This window comes from Corvus cornix, chromosome 11, assembly GCF_000738735.6.
Source record: "Corvus cornix cornix isolate S_Up_H32 chromosome 11, ASM73873v5, whole genome shotgun sequence".
Classification (NCBI taxonomy): domain Eukaryota; kingdom Metazoa; phylum Chordata; class Aves; order Passeriformes; family Corvidae; genus Corvus; species Corvus cornix.
The window spans coordinates 7128687-7144075 of record NC_046341.1 but is presented as its reverse complement, the minus strand read 5'-3'; the positions used below and the strand labels follow the sequence as shown (position 1 = coordinate 7144075).

The following is a 15389-nucleotide window of genomic DNA, read 5'->3' as shown; positions in this document are numbered from 1 at the left end:
TTAGTGCTCACGAGGAGGCTGCTGCTTTACTGTAGTTCAGCTCAGGCTGCTTAGCTGTTCCAATCATCTCTAAGTGCCCCAGTGAGTGCCTTGGAAACATGATTTCACACAAGCCTGGGATAAGGTGGGAGGTCCAACTGCAAGACTGCTCAGACTGGAGAGTCATAAACTACAACCCCCCAAAAATGACTTGGCATCAAGATTTAAGTGATTTCTAACACAAGGGCTGATTGGAGCATGTGCCACAAAGTGGCAGCTACTGCTTGGGGTCATTCTGGCTGGTGGCTGCTCCTGGTGTCAAACCCGGGCAGCTGCACCAGCCCAGATGCTGTGCAAGAGGAGGGAGCATTGTGCTGATGGTCTTCAGGGGCTCCTCAGGACACTTTCTTGAGACTGGCAGGTAAAAAGCGATACTGCAGAGTGCTCCAGGATCCATATGCACCCTTCCAATAAAAAGAAAAAAAAGGCAAAACCAGCAGTAAATGGGGAAAAGGAACATCTTCCCCAAGTCAGAACACATGGATAATTTAACTGTGACACAGACACCCTCCCACGGGCTGCAGCTCCTACAAGAAAAGCAAGTAGCTGCTGAGCACAAGCACGTCCGTACGGGAGTGGGATGTTTTAAGTGCTGACACAGATTTGGCTGACAAACGCGGTGCTGGCACACTGTCTCCTTTGAAATAACAAATGCTGCTGAAAAACGTGCTCTGCGCTGCTGTGTCTGTCCCCGTGTGCTGTGAAAGTGGCTCCCAGGGAGTTCACCCATGAAGCGGAGAGATCCAAAAATCAAGACCTTTTGTTTGAAGTTCAGTCTTGTGAAAATGGCAGTCCTGCAGTTCCAGGTGACCTGGTGGTGTCCATAGGGCAGAGGTCTTTGGCAATGCCAGCATAGACCCATTCAGAGCAAGGGTCTGGGTGATAGATTCCTAAGTTAATCTGTTTGAGGTTTCTTCCCACATGTTCTTACAGCCACATAAATAATGGGATTATGCCTTGCAATTCCAGGAGCAGAGTCATTTTGTCCTGGCCTGCAGCTCCCTGCTTACCCTGACAGAAGTCTGCTTTCCTCCTCTGATCTCTACAGTCAAGGTGTAGTTTATCTCGGAAAGTGGAATTGTGCTGCAGGGAGGGGACGAGGTTTTGGCAGGGCAAGGAGAACACCCAGGTAGGTGAGTGAATTAAATTCATGGCTTTGGCCACTGAGGCACTGGGCTGGTTTTATTTCCAGCAGTTATTGAAAGGGGAAAAGAAACCAAACCAAACCAAACGTGTGAGAGGGCTGGGCCACTTTCCACCTCTCAGGTGTTTTTGTCTGCAGTTGCATGTGCCAGCTGGGACCCGCATCCCTCATCTCTTGCTGCCTGAAGCTGACAGTGTGATGCAGTGCTTTGGGAAGAGCACTGCGCTTCCCTCCTGGGGCTTGTCCAGCCCCAAAAGCAGGTGGAAGGCTATGGGATAAGTTATGCAGCAGTGTCCCCTGGTTACCCCCTTCCCGCAATCCCATCTGCAAGGTAAAACTGCATCCAAAAGTGGTTATGCTGAGGGGGTGTCCCAGATGGGATCACATGTACCACGACATGCTACATTCTGCCTGAGCCAGCCCCAAAAAGCTCTTCTACAGTGAGGAAGAAGGAAGTAAAGGCTGTAACCTCCTGGGACGTGCTTAGAAACCCTGGGAAGCACCGATGGATAGGCCCTGCTTGACCTGGGGACTATAAATCCTCAGCTCCGCTGGAGCTGGCAGTGCCCCTGCTCTGGCACGAGTGGCTGGCAGCACTGGGGGGATGTCTCTGCCTCTGCTGCATTTTGGGGGCATCTTTGTGGCTCTAAACTACTCCCAGGACCATACCAACCACTAAGATGATTAAGGGATTGGAGCAGCTGTCATGAGAGCTGGGACTGTTAAGCTTGGAAAATTAAGGCTTGGGAGGAGGGTTCTTATCCATGTCTATTAATACCTGGCAGAGGGTAAAGAATCATAGAATAGTAAGGTTGGAATGGACCACTGTGGGTCATCTGGTCCAACCTCTCTGCTTAAGCAGGGCCATCCTAGAGGGCATTGGACAGAATTGTGTCCAGATGTTTTTTTAATACCTCCAGTGAGGGAGACTCCACACCCTCTCTGGGCAACCTGTTCCTTTGTGTGGTCACCCGCATGGGGAAGAAGTTCTTCCTCATTTTCATGTGGAGCTTCATGGGAATCAGTTTCTGCCCATTGCATCTTGCCCTATTGCTCGAAAACACTGAGCAGAGCCTGATCGTTCCTCTGGCACCCTCCCTGCAGATACTGACAGACACTGATGAGGTCCCCTCTCAGTTATAACTTCTTGAGGCTGAGCAGCTCCAGCTCCCTCAATCTTTCCTCCTAAGAGAGATGCTCCAGTCCCTTAATCATCTTTGTATCCCTCTGTTGGATCTGCTGCAGGAGCTCCATGTTTCTCTTGTACTGAGGAGCCCAGAACTAGACACAGCACTCCAGATGTGGCCTCACTAGGGCTGGAGGGGCAGGATCAGTTCGCTTGACCTGCTGCCAATGCTCTTCCAAATCCATCCCAGGATACCGTTGGCCTTCTGGGCTCCCAGGGCACACTGCTGGCTAAGGGACAGCTTATTGTCCACCAGAACTCCCTGGTCCTTCTCTGCAGAGCTGCTTCCCAGTGGCTTGGCCCCCATCAGGTACTGGTGCATGGAGTTAATCTTCCCCAGGTGCACCATCATAGTGAATGTTCAGGGATTTAAATCAGCAGAAGGTGATGGGCGGGCTTTGAGAAGAGGAAGGCAAATGATACAAGCTTAAATAAAAATCACCAGTGAAACCACAGAGACACATCACAGAAAGAGGGGAAGCAGTCCTGGGGGCCCCCAGCCCCGTGGTGACACCATGCAAGGTGTAGGAGCAAGGGCTGCAGCAGCCCCACTGCATGATGCAGGCAGAAATCTCCAGGGTCCCCCCTTTCTGCCCAGCCCATCTGGAGGTGGCACAAGACCCAACACTCTGCCATGCACTTTGTAGCCCGATGCCGCCTCCTCCTCGGTGGGGCAGAAGGCTCCGTGTCACCAGCCACATGCTGCCAAGGCCACTGAACTCAGGAAATTTAATCAAAGCAGTGAGAACCAATCGTGTTTTGAGTGTCAGGGAGGTGGCCCCCACCATGCTGCTGCCTCTGTCACGGCCACCAAGAGGACAAAGTTCCTGGGAGAGCCAGAGGAAACAGTGCTTCCTTCCCAGCAAGCTTCCAACAATCCAGCAGCTCATCAGGGCCGAGGAGCTGCACAGGAGGGGCACAAAAACCTCCAAAAAACCCCCAGCCCTCAGGAAGAGGGACAAGCAGCAAGAGGGGACACAGAGAGCAGCCTCCCTTCCAGCTCAGTGGTGTGTCCCCTACACAGCAAGGTGGGGACAGCGGATATCCTGGGACAAGGCACAGCCAGTGAGGCAGAGCAGCTCACAGGGTGGTTTAGCATTCCCTGTCACACCCATCCGGTGCGGGGACATTTGGGAACATGGCTTGGCCACCACAGCTGCCGGCTGCAATCTGCTTCCAGTGCTGGACATGGGTCCTTACTGGTCCAAACTTGAAGTCAGGGCCTAGTTAACCAACAGCAGCTGGAGATGGGGAACATATGGATTTGCACACACAGTAGGGCTGTCTCCATTCCCAGGGCAGCCCTGGTTTCGGTGGCCCCCATCCTGTGTCACCACCTCGTACCATCTTGGGTGATGCATCCCATGCCCAGCAGCCAAATTTTGGCAACATTTGGCTGAGTTGCAGGGCAGGGAAATGCCAAAAATCACAATTATTTCCCATTACATCCCCTGTCATCCTCCAGGCAGCTATGCTGACACCCAGCTTGCCCTGCCCCAGAGCACTGGGGCCAAAGAAACACCCTCACAGCGACACCGACACTCTTTAAAGGTTTGTTTTTATTTCTGGTTTAAAATCAAAATTAGTCATTCTCTGTAATTACATTATATATAGATTTATAGAGACATTATAGAAAAGAATTTTTTGCTTTTGTTTTTCTGCAAAAATCTGTAAATAAAAAATAAAATAAAACAAACAAAAAAAAGGTGGCAGCTTCTGTCCATCCATCTGTCCGTCCCTCTATCACTCCTCCTGCCCCTGCCCTCCACAGCACTTCCCAACAGGCCAGGAAAGGCTCTGGGCTGAGGCCACATCTCACTACACTCCCTACAGCCACAAGCCAGGGAGGGACAGGAGCATGTGGAGCTGGAAAGAAGAAACGCCAGCAGAATATATTAATATCTCATATTTCATTTTATTTAAGTCCTGGGGACTCCAGGTGGCAGAGGGCAGCAGTCCCCATGGCCCTGGCAGCTCCTGGAAAGAAACAGCGAGGTTTCCAAAGTGCAGGTCCTTCCGGGACAGGGCGCGTGCCCTCGAGCGAGAGGAAGGCAAGAGGAGGCAGAGAAATCCAGTACCTCTCCCCGCCGCCCCAGTGCCGGCAGCTGTAGCCGGCGAGGGGGGCAGGAAGGGTGGGCTCCCTGGGTATTTTAAATAGCGATCAGAGGGTGGGATGTGCAGCGAGCCCCCTGCCCAGTGGTGCGGAGGTGGCACCTGTGGGGCCGGTGGCCAGGGACAGGGAAGCGGTGCTCCGTAAGGCAGTGTGCAGCCGTGGCGAGCTGCCGGCGGGCGGGGTAATACTGTGATGTGGTGCTGAGAGCGGGAGCTGCCGGGTCCCCAGTCCGTGCAAGCCCGGGCGGCCCAGCGGTGCCTTTGCCCTCAGAGATGGCAGGTGGGTGTGCGTGGGTCTCAGAAAGCTGTACTGGCCATGCTGGCTGGTGCAAAGATCCGCGGGAGGCTGTCCAGGGTCTCCTCCAGTCGCCGGTGAGCTGATTTACCATCTTCCCCTGCAAGTAAACGCCATGGTCAGTGATCCAAACTGTGTAAGTTCTGTCCCCTGCCCATCCCTGGCCACCTACCCTGGCCTTTCCAGGGAAGCATGCCTAACACCTGGCAGAGCTGAGCCTGCGTGCTATGGCCACAGCACAGAAACCTCTCATTCTCCTTAGCATGCCCCTGGGCAGGTCCCAGCTGGGATCTGGATCAAAAAGTCCCCAGAGCTCCTGATTCAGAGCCTGCAAATCCTGTTCTCAGCTGCCCACGCGGGGCAGGGATAACCCGTGTTTGGGCTGCAGGAGTGTTGGCTTGTGGAGAGCCCCACTTGGGGCCAAGGGACCACTGCTCAGGGCTGTGCCAGCTCCAGTGGTTCCAACAGCTGTGCACATCTGCATGCACTGGCATTGGGGTCCCAAGGGCTCCCCCGGGACCCCCAGGCACACACAGGGATGCACACATCCACGCTACAGGCTCACTCTGAGCTCTGCCCACAAATCTGCCTGCAGCAGCCATCCCCAGCAAGAGGTGGTGACATGGACAATCTGCTGGGACATAGGACACAAGGCATCTACATGTGTCAGGGTGCCAGTGGGATGTGCACTATCAACAACCAAGACACACAGACTCCAAAACGTGACACAGCTGACAGGCTCTAAGACGGAGACATTCGTGAGCAAAGCGGCCGGAGCAGGGACAAGGGGGACAAGGACAGCTCACGTGTCCCAACCTGTGCAGCAGCTGCCGCGATCTGGAGGCCTAGAAACCCACTCAGATGGTTCTCTCAGGGCCATCTAGCAAATAATAAATAACAACCAGGCTTAGTGCTGTGGCTACAGGATGCCTGGCCCTCACTGCCAGCTTGCTCTCGCCTGGCAGAGCTTGGAGCATGATGAACCAGAGTGCGTGGGGTAGGCAGGGACCAGCCACAGAGCCCCATCTCCCATGGGCACTGCTGGCACCAGGAGATGCCACTTGGGATGCTGTGGGTGAGGAGCAAGCAGAGAAGCAGTGGGACACTCACCGCACAGCATCAGGCTCTGCTTGGCTGCCTCCCGCACAGGCTCTTTGTCGGTTTGGCACAGGTAAACCAGCTGCTCGATGCTCTCCTTGGCCTGCAGGAGAAGGGACAAGGAGAGGAGGTTTGAGTGTCAGGGGTGGAGCAGGAACACAGTCAGATGGGGAAGGCAGTACAGGGCATTGCAGCCCCATGGTCCAGAAAAGCCCCTCATCCTCTTTCTTCCCTCCTTTTTCCTTCCTGCTCTGCCCCTGCCTGCTGCTACAGCACATTTGGGGCATCCCCAGCTCTTCTCCCCCAGGAGCAGGAGGCTGTGCAGGTGTGTCCAGAGTCACCAGCCACGTGTTTCCTCTTCCTCTGGAACATGCAGCCCTGCTGCCCCCTCCCCACATCCCTCACCTTCAAGCAGCCCAGCGCTGCACACCCTGCCACACGTGTCTGCACCTCCTCATCCTCCAGCTGCTCCAGGAAGCACACGAGGGCCTGGGGGAGATAGGGGAGTCAGTGCCACCATCCGCAGCAGAGCCGGGGGCAGCCCCCCGGGGGCTGTGGCACCAGCCCACCTCGTCCCTGGCTTGCCCAGCACGTACCCGTTGGCGGAAGCGGGGGTTTTCCGCCAGGCTGCGGAGCTGGGCTGACACGGCGCTCACCACTTTGCTGTTGCCCTCCACGAGGAGCAGGCTCAGTGCCTTCAGTCCCTCCTTCTTCAGGCGGCCCTCGGGCACGCGCTTCAGGGCACGCAGCACCACATCCTGGTCGTCTGAGTTGAGGTTCTGTGCCAGCAGTGCTGCAGGAAGCCATCAGCTCAGCCAAGGTGTGGAGAGTCACATGGCACTGCCCCCACGCCCCTGCCACCCATCCCTGGGCACCCTGGATCCATGCTGGGCAGAGGGGGCCCCACGCAGGGTGCCAATGCATGGAGTTGCTCCCCAAGACACTGGGGACCTACAGCAAGGATATGGGAAGGCAGCATGGGACTGGGCTGCACTCTGGATCAGACTTGCCCACCTCAAGGATGGCTGAGCCTCTGGGTGGTGCCCCAGAATGGTCATGGCACTGCTGCAGGGTGATCAGTCACTATGGTGATACTCTGGCACCCCATCCCAGGGCTTAAGGAGGGTGGGAGGACACCCACCTTCCTCTGCCAGCTCCATCATGTAGGTGTCAAGCACCAGGGCACCGAGTGACTCAAAATGGCTCCAGTACTGGAAGATGGTGACCTGCTCGCTCTGGGCGCTGCCGGGCCGCCGGGGCAGCCGCCGATTCAGCACGTCCTCCACCAGTTTCACACACACTGTGGGAACGAATCAGGATCAGGGTGTGCAGCAGCCATGGTCACCCCTCTGTGGAGCTCCTGGCACCCATATCCTCCCAGTCATGGTCACTGAGTGAGACTGACAGCTCCCCAAACACCCCTGGGCACCCACTCACCAGTATCAGCCAAACCAGGGTGCTGCTCGCTGATGGGAGCTGCATACTGGGCACTGAGCACCTGCAGGAACCGCTCCACGGGGCAGGTGTAGACATTGGGCACTTCCACACAGAGGTCCCAAAGGGGCAGCACGCCCTCCTTCCGTGTCGAGAACTGCACCACTGTGGGGACAGGCACTGTCAGACCTCCCCAAGGCCATGGCAGCAGGCGGGTGACTCCTGCCCTCTGTCTGGCATGGTCCCTCACTGCCCAGCCATGCCCACGAGTGGACACAGGTTTCACACAGCCTCCAGGGTGGCACAGAGGGTCCCCTCAGCTGTCTCTTTACCGTCAGCAGCTGAGGTGGCTGCTCCTGCGCGCTCCTCTGTCAGCTGGCACACGATCTCCAGCACCTGCGACTCCCGCAGCAGCCTGTCCAGGGCATACATCTCCTGGCACCGCAGGGGACCGAAGGTGCCCAGCTTCTGCAAGGCACAGCCAAACCAGGGACTTCAGTGACAGAGCTCACTGCCCACATCACAGCCTTCAGGCTGCAGCAAGACCCCCTTCAAGGGCTCACATACAGCCCACCCTAGGGTGTCTCCTGCTGCCATATCCCACCCTGGTCCTCACCAGCAGCAGGCTGTTGCAGTTGTTAAGGTGAAGCACCAGAGCCTTATCCAGGAACTCATTGCCGGTGCTCATGGGGTCAGTGCTGGCCTCAGAACCACTGCACATTCCAGTGTCATCTGCCCCCATCTCGCCAGCGCTGGGGGCCCTGGTGCCACGCAGGGGTCTGCCAGCCCTCCTGCAAGCCAGGGAGAGATCAAGGCAGTGGATCAGCACAGGACACCTGGACCTGCCCCTTCCCCACCCACAGGGCAGAGGATAAGTCTCTGGAGGCACAGAGGCTGCCTCCAGCCCACCCCTCACAGAGAGCTGCAGGGTGCTACCACAAGGACCAGGTACTTTCTGGATGTTCCCTAAGCTGTGAGGAACAGGTCTAAATATGCTTAGGCACCCTGGCAGAGCTGAACATCCCCCATTCCAACTGCCCCAAGGCCATCTCCTGCCCTGTGCCCCATCCTATGAGCCCCACTGTGCACCTCTCATCTTGGAGAGGCTCCTCCTCAGAGCCCTCTGAGTCCTCCATGTCGGAGGTGTTGAGGAAGCTGAAGCTCTCCAGCGCGTGCTCCACTGTCAGGCTGATGCTGGAGGCCCGGCTGAGGAAGATGCCTTGCTTCTGCTGTGGAGGAAGACATGGTGGAGTTGAATCCTGGCTCACCAGCCAAGATTGCCCTGCCACCCACATTACCAGGCTATGCCATCAGGGATGGCCCCATCCTCATCATCTCTGGGCACTGCCAGCAGGGATGGCCCCATCCCCATCACCCCTGGGCACTGCCAGCAGGGATGGTCTTGTCTCCATTGTCTCAGAGCACTGCCACAATGGCTGTCCCTGTCCCCATCATCTCCAGGCATTGCCAGCCAAGATGACCCTGTCACCCTTGCCCCGTGACACAGCTGGGAGCCCCTCACCAGCAGCATCTCCTCCAGACGTTTGAGCTCCCGTTCAAGGGGCTGCAGCTCCGGGAACTGTCCCCGATAGTCATCCAGAGCTGAGCCCAGAAGGCCAATTGCCTCCTCCAGACCTGAATCCACCATCTTCCCCCGCAGCACCTCAGGGATGCTGGTGGGCTGTGGTGGGGTTGGGACGGGCCTCTCTTCTGCAGAGGCTTGTGCCAGTGCTGTGGGGGTCCCGGTGCCATAGTCACTCTGTGCTGGTGCCTGGCTCTGCACTGGCTCGGCCCTGCCAGCCTCCTCCTCGCAGGAGGTGGCCCATGCCACAGAGGCACGGGGCTTGGCCTCAGTGGCCCTGTCCTGCCCTGCCACAGCAGCTGCCACTGCAGCACCAGGGTCTGCGTCTTGCTCGCCCATCCCTGTGTCCTCTGGGCTGGGTGCGGGCTCCCAAGAGCTCTCTGCAGTCTTGACCTCCATTGTGGCATCCACGCTGGCCTCGCTGATGTGGCTCAGAGTCCGGGAGTAGGGCACATGCCCGTTGGCCACTGTCTCCTTCTTACGGCTGCCTGGCTCCTCCGGCTGGCTCCCAGCGGAGGGGACACTGCTGCCACTGGCCCCAAGCACGGCATCAGCCTCCTCTGGTTGCTGGGAGAAGGAGATCTCGATGGCGGGGGCGGAGGCCTGCACCTCGGGCTGCACGATGGGCTTGTGTGTGGCATGGCGGGCGCTGCCGGACAGCTGGGGGCTGGAGGAGTCGTCCGAGGACTCAGAGGAGATGGACCAGGCTGTGCCATTCTCCAGCTCCTCCTGGCGCCGCAGCATATTCTGGAGAGGGGGAGAATGGTGTCAGCCGAGACCCTGCTCCTGCTTCCCCTGCTCCTCCAGCTGTCTGCATGTCAAGCAGGGGCAGGATCGATCTGAGCTGGAGGGCACTGAGGCTGCCATGGCTCTGCTGGCACAGCAGGATGGTCAGCAAGCACTTGGCAGATTCCAGCTCTCGATCCCACCCCATGCCAGCAGGCAATCCAGCTCCCCATGACCAGCCCCGTATGTCCTGGAGCCTTGGGGTGCCAGCGGCCCCCTAGCACAGTGGGATACAACACATGGAGCCAAGGACACCACCCACCATGGCTGCAAGGACAGCAACAGCTCCAGCACCAGCTTGTGGGGACACCACTGGCCACCACACCAACTTTGTGGGTCACCATCACTGAACTGGTGCCACGCCAATTCCACATTAGTCACACCAGCACCATGACAGCATCACACAAGTGCCACGCCAGCACTGCCACACCAGCACCATCTCACCAGCACCATCACCAGCACCACACCAATGCTACCAGCACGGGGACACGGAGAAGCTGTGTACTCACTAGTGCCCAGCTCTTGCATGGGGGTGAACCCAGGCTTCCCTAGCTTGGGGACTAGCTCTGCAGGACCAGCCAGACCCAGCCTGGCAGGATCAGGCCTTTGGGCATCAGCAAGGGAGAGTAGGAGACAAGGAGTGGCTACAGCTACTGCAGGATGGCCACAGCGCTGGGCTAAGCTACTGGCCTGCTCCAGCCCTGCACTTACGCGGCCCTGCTGCGGCCATCTCCCGAGCTCGGCCGAGGAGACATCGCCGCAGGAGCAGCTCTGAGACAGCTTCTCGAAGAGTGTCTCCCGAAAGATGTCCAGCAAGGACCAGCCACGCTTGTCAGCCGCCCACTCCGGGCTCTTGGGCAGAGAGAAGAGGAGCTGTGAACGTGGGAGGGAGGAGCATGTGCCGGTACTGGGGAGTCCTGGTGGGATGGCTGGAGAGGAAGGAGCTGCCTACCCGTCCCTGAGCTGTGCCACCCTCTGAGACGTTGCCTAGGCACATCCCTGTGAGGATCCCTCCACTGGCCATGTCTCCTGAGCAGCCCTGCCTGGTGCACACTTACATAGAATGCCTGTTCCCGCAGGGACGGCGTGTCAGGGGGACTCTGGTTGTAGGTGGAGAACCTCTTGTTCACCGTGGAAGCCTTGTTGACACTGCTGGCTGCCGAGGGCTGGTCGTCCTTGTCGAAGGGGCTGGGGAGGACAGCAGGGAGGTGAGGGGTGTGCACCAGCCTGGGGGGTCTCAAGACACCAGGACTCCCTCCAGTACAGCTCTGGTTTTCCATAATTACAGCCCAGTTTTGGGACAGGAGACAGCCTGGGGTGGGCCATCTCTTGCCATTCCATGCTGGGCATCCCCAGCACTGCCATGTGCCACCAGCAATGCCTGCTGAGGTACTCACTTCCAGGTCACCTCCAGGCTGAGTTTGAGGGTGCCCAGGTCGTTGATATCCACAGCCACTACCTGGGGCAGAGCCGCAAAGAGGTCCTTGGTCTCACAGGACACATTGCCCACCACAACGTGGTTGGCCAGGCTCTTTAGCTCTGTCACCTGGAGGAGGAGAGGAAGGAAAGGAGGAGATAAAGCCATGGGCCAGTGAGTGTGAGGTTTAGGCAAGGTGCTGGAGGGAAGCTCAGGGAAGTGGTGGAATCACAATCCCTGAAAGTGTTCAGAAAACGTGAATGTGGCACTTGGGGACATAGCTTAATGGTGGGATCGGCAGTGCTGGTTAATAGTTGGACTTGATGAGCACAGAGGTCTTTTCCAACCTAAATGACTCTACGATGCAGGAGGATAGCTGGCCCACCCATCCCTGCCCTTTTCTGCACTGTACCTTGATGGAGAGGAACTCGGTGACGAGGGGCAAGAAAACCATTTCCTCGCTGTCCCACACCTGCTTGCTGTTCACCTCAATGCGCCCTCGCAGCTTCCACCGCTGCCGTCCGTACTTCATGAAGATCTGGGGATGCAGAGGTGTGGGTATAGGGGAGACATGACCCCAAGGTGATGGGTGCTCTCTGTATGTCCCCAGGCATGGCCATGGACCCATGCCACCCACCACCACCCACCACCACCCTGCAACATGCCCTCCACGCCAGCACCCACCTACACCCCTGAGACACCCCAAGGACAACAGGGCAGAGGAAGAGCAGAACCCAACCCATATGGTCCCACCAACCTCATACTGGTCACCAGCACAAAGCCGGGCAAAGCCTGCCAGTCCTGCAAGAGAAGGCAGAGGGGCGTCAGCAGGCAGCAGGCAGGCAGGCAGGCAGCAGGACAGGGATGGAGCAGGACATGGTACCTTTCATCCGGATGTGGAACTCGCCCAGCTGGCTCTCCAGCTCATTCTCCAACAGACACATGTTCTGGGAACAGACAGACAGATGGACAGGACCCATCAGCAGCCATCCATGGACTCAGCACCCTGCCAGCCCACCCCAGCCAGGTGTCTCACCTCTGTGTACTCCTTGTAGCCCTTGCTGGCCTCGGCCAGGCTCTCGCGTGCCTCCCGGCTGCCCGGCGAGCCTGTGCTGTAAGCCTTGACCATGTTGTGGGCTCCATCGCGGAGCCGCCGCTGGATGCAGTAAGCCTCATACAGCTCATCTATCTGCAAGGACAGGCCCGAGCTGTGGTGAGGGGCAGGGCTGGGGACAGCACGGCCACCCCAGCACCGCCCCAGCTCTCACCTTGCTGGCGTGAAACTCCAGGCGACGCAGGAAGCGCTCGATTGACTTCACTTGCTGGAAAAGCAGAGAAGATGGTGTGAGCAGCAGTGCAGCCCCTCTGTGGAGCAGCCACAGGTCAGGATGTGCCCTCTGTGTCCCCTGTCCTGAGGCTGGGGTGGGTCCTGGTCACCAGCCCTGCCTGGGAGGTGCAGGGTGGCAGCCAGTGGGAAGCACCCATGTGCTGCAGCCTCCTCCAGACTCCCCTGCTCCAGAAGGCCCTCCAGGAGCCAAGCCAGGCTCCAGGGTGCTTTTTTGTCCCAGCCTCTGAGCTAACCCAAGCCCTGCACTCACTAACAACAGCTTTTGTTTGCCTCAAAGGGGTTACAAGACCATCTCTCCTTATGCCCCACCCAGGGCCACTCTGCCCACAGAGCCCCAGTCCCTCTCCTTCCCAGAGGACAAGGCAGCAGGGCAGTGCTAGCAGAGCAGGGCTGGCAGTAGCACATCCCAGGCACAAGGAAGGGGAATACAAGGGGGACAAGACACTGATCCCGCTTACCTTATCCAGATCGTAGAGAAAACCCTGGAGGAGAGATGAGAGGGATAAGACGTAGCACAAAGCCAGCTCTGCCCACCCAAAGAAGACCCAGCACATGGCACCCACCACCCATAGCACAGCAGTGGGACATGCAGCACCCAGCCAGGGCTGGGGAGTGCATGACAGAGGGACAGGAGCCCCAACACCAGAGCCTGGGCTGGCCCCTACAACCCCACAGAAACAGGCTCTGCCCCAGGTACAGATGGACCATGAGTTGCCCCAGCTGTGCCCACAACCCCGGCTGTCTACCCAAAGCACCACTCCCCATAAGGCTCTTCCTAAGTGGCACTCACCAGGCGTGAATTCCTCTTGGACTCACGGATCTGTGTGCTGAGCTTCTCCAGTTCCAGCTGGTGCACCTCCAGGTAGGCTCTGGGGGCAACCACACCATGGGGGTCAGGTTGGGACACTGTGTCCAGGACTTCTGCTCCCCACAGCCCACACCAACCCAACACATGTGGCAACACATCCCCACTCCCTGTTCCAGGACCCAGTTGTGGGAACCCATATATGCCTCTACATGGGATGTGGTGGGATGTGGGACCCCACACAATCTGGGACCCCAAGGCAATGTGCCCAAGAGACCTGCCATGTCTATGCCTGGTGAGAGCAGAGAGCTCCCAGCCCCAACCCATGTCACAAGCTGTCTCCATGCCCCTCAGGAGCTCCCTGCCTCCACCCACCCAGCACTTACGTCAGGCCCTTCTTGAGAGCTTCGTACACCTCGTCCAGGCGGTTGGGCTGAGGCACCTTGGGTGGTGGGGACTTGTGGGACATTGAGAACATCCTACTGACCCTGGAGCCAGTCTTGCGGGAGACAGTGGGAGTGAAAGCTGAGAGATTCCTGGGGAGAGAGGCTGGGATCAGCACGCAGCACCAGGGTCTTTCTGGATGCCCCAGCCAGCCTGTCTGGAGACAAGGGTGATTTCTGGGATGGAGGCCAGGTCCACTGGGACCTGCCTGGCCCTCCCAGGACTCCCTGGAAGCCATTCTAAGTGTCCAGCAGGGCTGGAAGACACAGAGCCATGAGACTGGGCAGCACTGCCTGCACCACATGCCTGCAGCCCCCTGGCAATGCATTTGGCTGCCCCAAAGCCATGGGAAAGACAAGGAGAAACCCAAAAATGTGGAGATGGAGAAGAGCAGGGAGGCAACATTGTCCCAGTGGGGTCCAGGAGTTTGGCTGTGATGTAGCCTCTGCGGAGGTGGAGGGTTCCTGGTGCCAGCTGGGGGGAGCCAAGGCAAACAGAGATAGCACCAGCTGGAGTCAGGCTAAATTCCTGGAGTGCCTCTGGGGACATCTCCAGACCTTGTTGGCCTCGAATGGGGCCATGCTGGGCTCCATCCCCAGCACCCAGGTTGCCAGGGGCATAGAGGTGCTCCCTGGGCACTGTGGCAGAGTGAAATATGCCACCTTGTGCTTCCAGGATCAGGCAAGGATCCCAATCCAGCACGGGAGCATCCTGGGGACCAGCAGCCCTGTCACCTCATCACACAGCACAGCGACATGGGGCAGGGACATCCTCACTGATGCTCTGCCTCTCCAGATGTCACCAAACCTGCTGGATGGAGCTGCCTCCCCCGGCTGACCCGCGGGATGCCGACCCAGCACTGGGACCCGAGCACCGAACACCACCCTTCCTGCCTTGTGCAATGGAGTCACTCCCCAGCCGAGCGAGCAACGCCTCGCTCAGACCGGCTCTTCCCTTCCTCCTTCCAAAGCATCGTCGCGCCACCGGTGCCCAGGAGACACCATGGGCTCCTCATTTCCCAGCCTCAGGCTGTACCTCCCATCCTGTGCTGCTCTTCACAGAAGTGACAAAAAGACTTCCCCGAATCATCAGTGGGGAAATGAATATCTTGGCCTCCTCCCAAGCGATGGGTAAGCGCCTAATTTCCACCATTCCTCCTCATTCCTATCCTCCAGGGTCCCTGGAGGCATCTCCCACTAGCATCTCCCCAGCAACCACTTGGCTGCAGGCATCTAGAAGTCCTCCCTCTTCTCTGTTTCTAAGAGGCCCCCTCTGGTACCCACAAATCCAGCAATGAGCTGGTGACCTGGAAAGTGTCACTTTGCCCAAAGGCTGGACAGGACTTGGGGACAAAGTTGATCAGGGCAGGAGGCCAGAGTGCAGGAAGGCTCTGTCTGGAACCCAAGGACTACCTGTGAGAGGGTAGCCGGGAGCTAGGGATGGTGCAGAGGGGGATGGAGGGGAAGTGCAGCACGTGGAGAGGCTCAGCAGAGAGGAGGAGGAAGGGTATGAAGGGACCATAACATCACCAGTGGCTGGAGAGGCTGGAGCAGGCAACAGCTGCTCCTCACACTGCAGCTGGCGGGCAGCCGGTAAAACCTTTCAAACGATAGGTTTGAGGTGACCCTGAGGAAACCCTGATTCACACCAGCACTCAGCCCCGAAACTGGCTGCCGCAGGATGTCAAGGCCATCAAGAC

The 15389-nt window shown here is 58.2% G+C and overlaps 1 protein-coding gene across 11 annotated transcripts in view; it reads right to left on the bottom strand.

The window, feature by feature from the left end:
- Positions 1 to 3910: 3910 nt before the first annotated feature.
- RIPOR1 (RHO family interacting cell polarization regulator 1) overlaps positions 3911 to 15389 on the bottom strand; it is a 31994-nt gene continuing 20515 nt past the window's right edge. For 8 of the 11 annotated variants that reach the window (XM_019288286.2, XM_039558275.1, XM_019288282.2 and 5 more), the window contains 21 exons: positions 13633 to 13782; positions 13232 to 13310; positions 12900 to 12923; positions 12362 to 12415; positions 12130 to 12282; positions 11977 to 12040; positions 11851 to 11894; positions 11506 to 11631; positions 11074 to 11222; positions 10735 to 10864; positions 10388 to 10528; positions 8831 to 9637; positions 8398 to 8537; positions 7925 to 8099; positions 7641 to 7776; positions 7312 to 7473; positions 7016 to 7174; positions 6471 to 6667; positions 6280 to 6363; positions 5887 to 5977; positions 3911 to 4876 (listed from right to left, as the gene is read on the bottom strand). In XM_019288286.2, coding sequence (XP_019143831.2) covers positions 4779 to 4876; positions 5887 to 5977; positions 6280 to 6363; positions 6471 to 6667; positions 7016 to 7174; positions 7312 to 7473; positions 7641 to 7776; positions 7925 to 8099; positions 8398 to 8537; positions 8831 to 9637; positions 10388 to 10528; positions 10735 to 10864; positions 11074 to 11222; positions 11506 to 11631; positions 11851 to 11894; positions 11977 to 12040; positions 12130 to 12282; positions 12362 to 12415; positions 12900 to 12923; positions 13232 to 13310; positions 13633 to 13782 — 3163 coding nt within the window. In that variant the 3' untranslated portion in view covers positions 3911 to 4778. Of the gene's footprint in view, positions 4877 to 5592; positions 5657 to 5886; positions 5978 to 6279; positions 6364 to 6470; positions 6668 to 7015; positions 7175 to 7311; positions 7474 to 7640; positions 7777 to 7924; positions 8100 to 8397; positions 8538 to 8830; positions 9638 to 10387; positions 10529 to 10734; positions 10865 to 11073; positions 11223 to 11505; positions 11632 to 11850; positions 11895 to 11976; positions 12041 to 12129; positions 12283 to 12361; positions 12416 to 12899; positions 12924 to 13231; positions 13311 to 13632; positions 13848 to 15389 lie in introns of all 11 variants that reach the window. The other 3 variants (XM_039558276.1, XM_019288290.2, XM_039558277.1) reach the window with 3 other exon arrangements.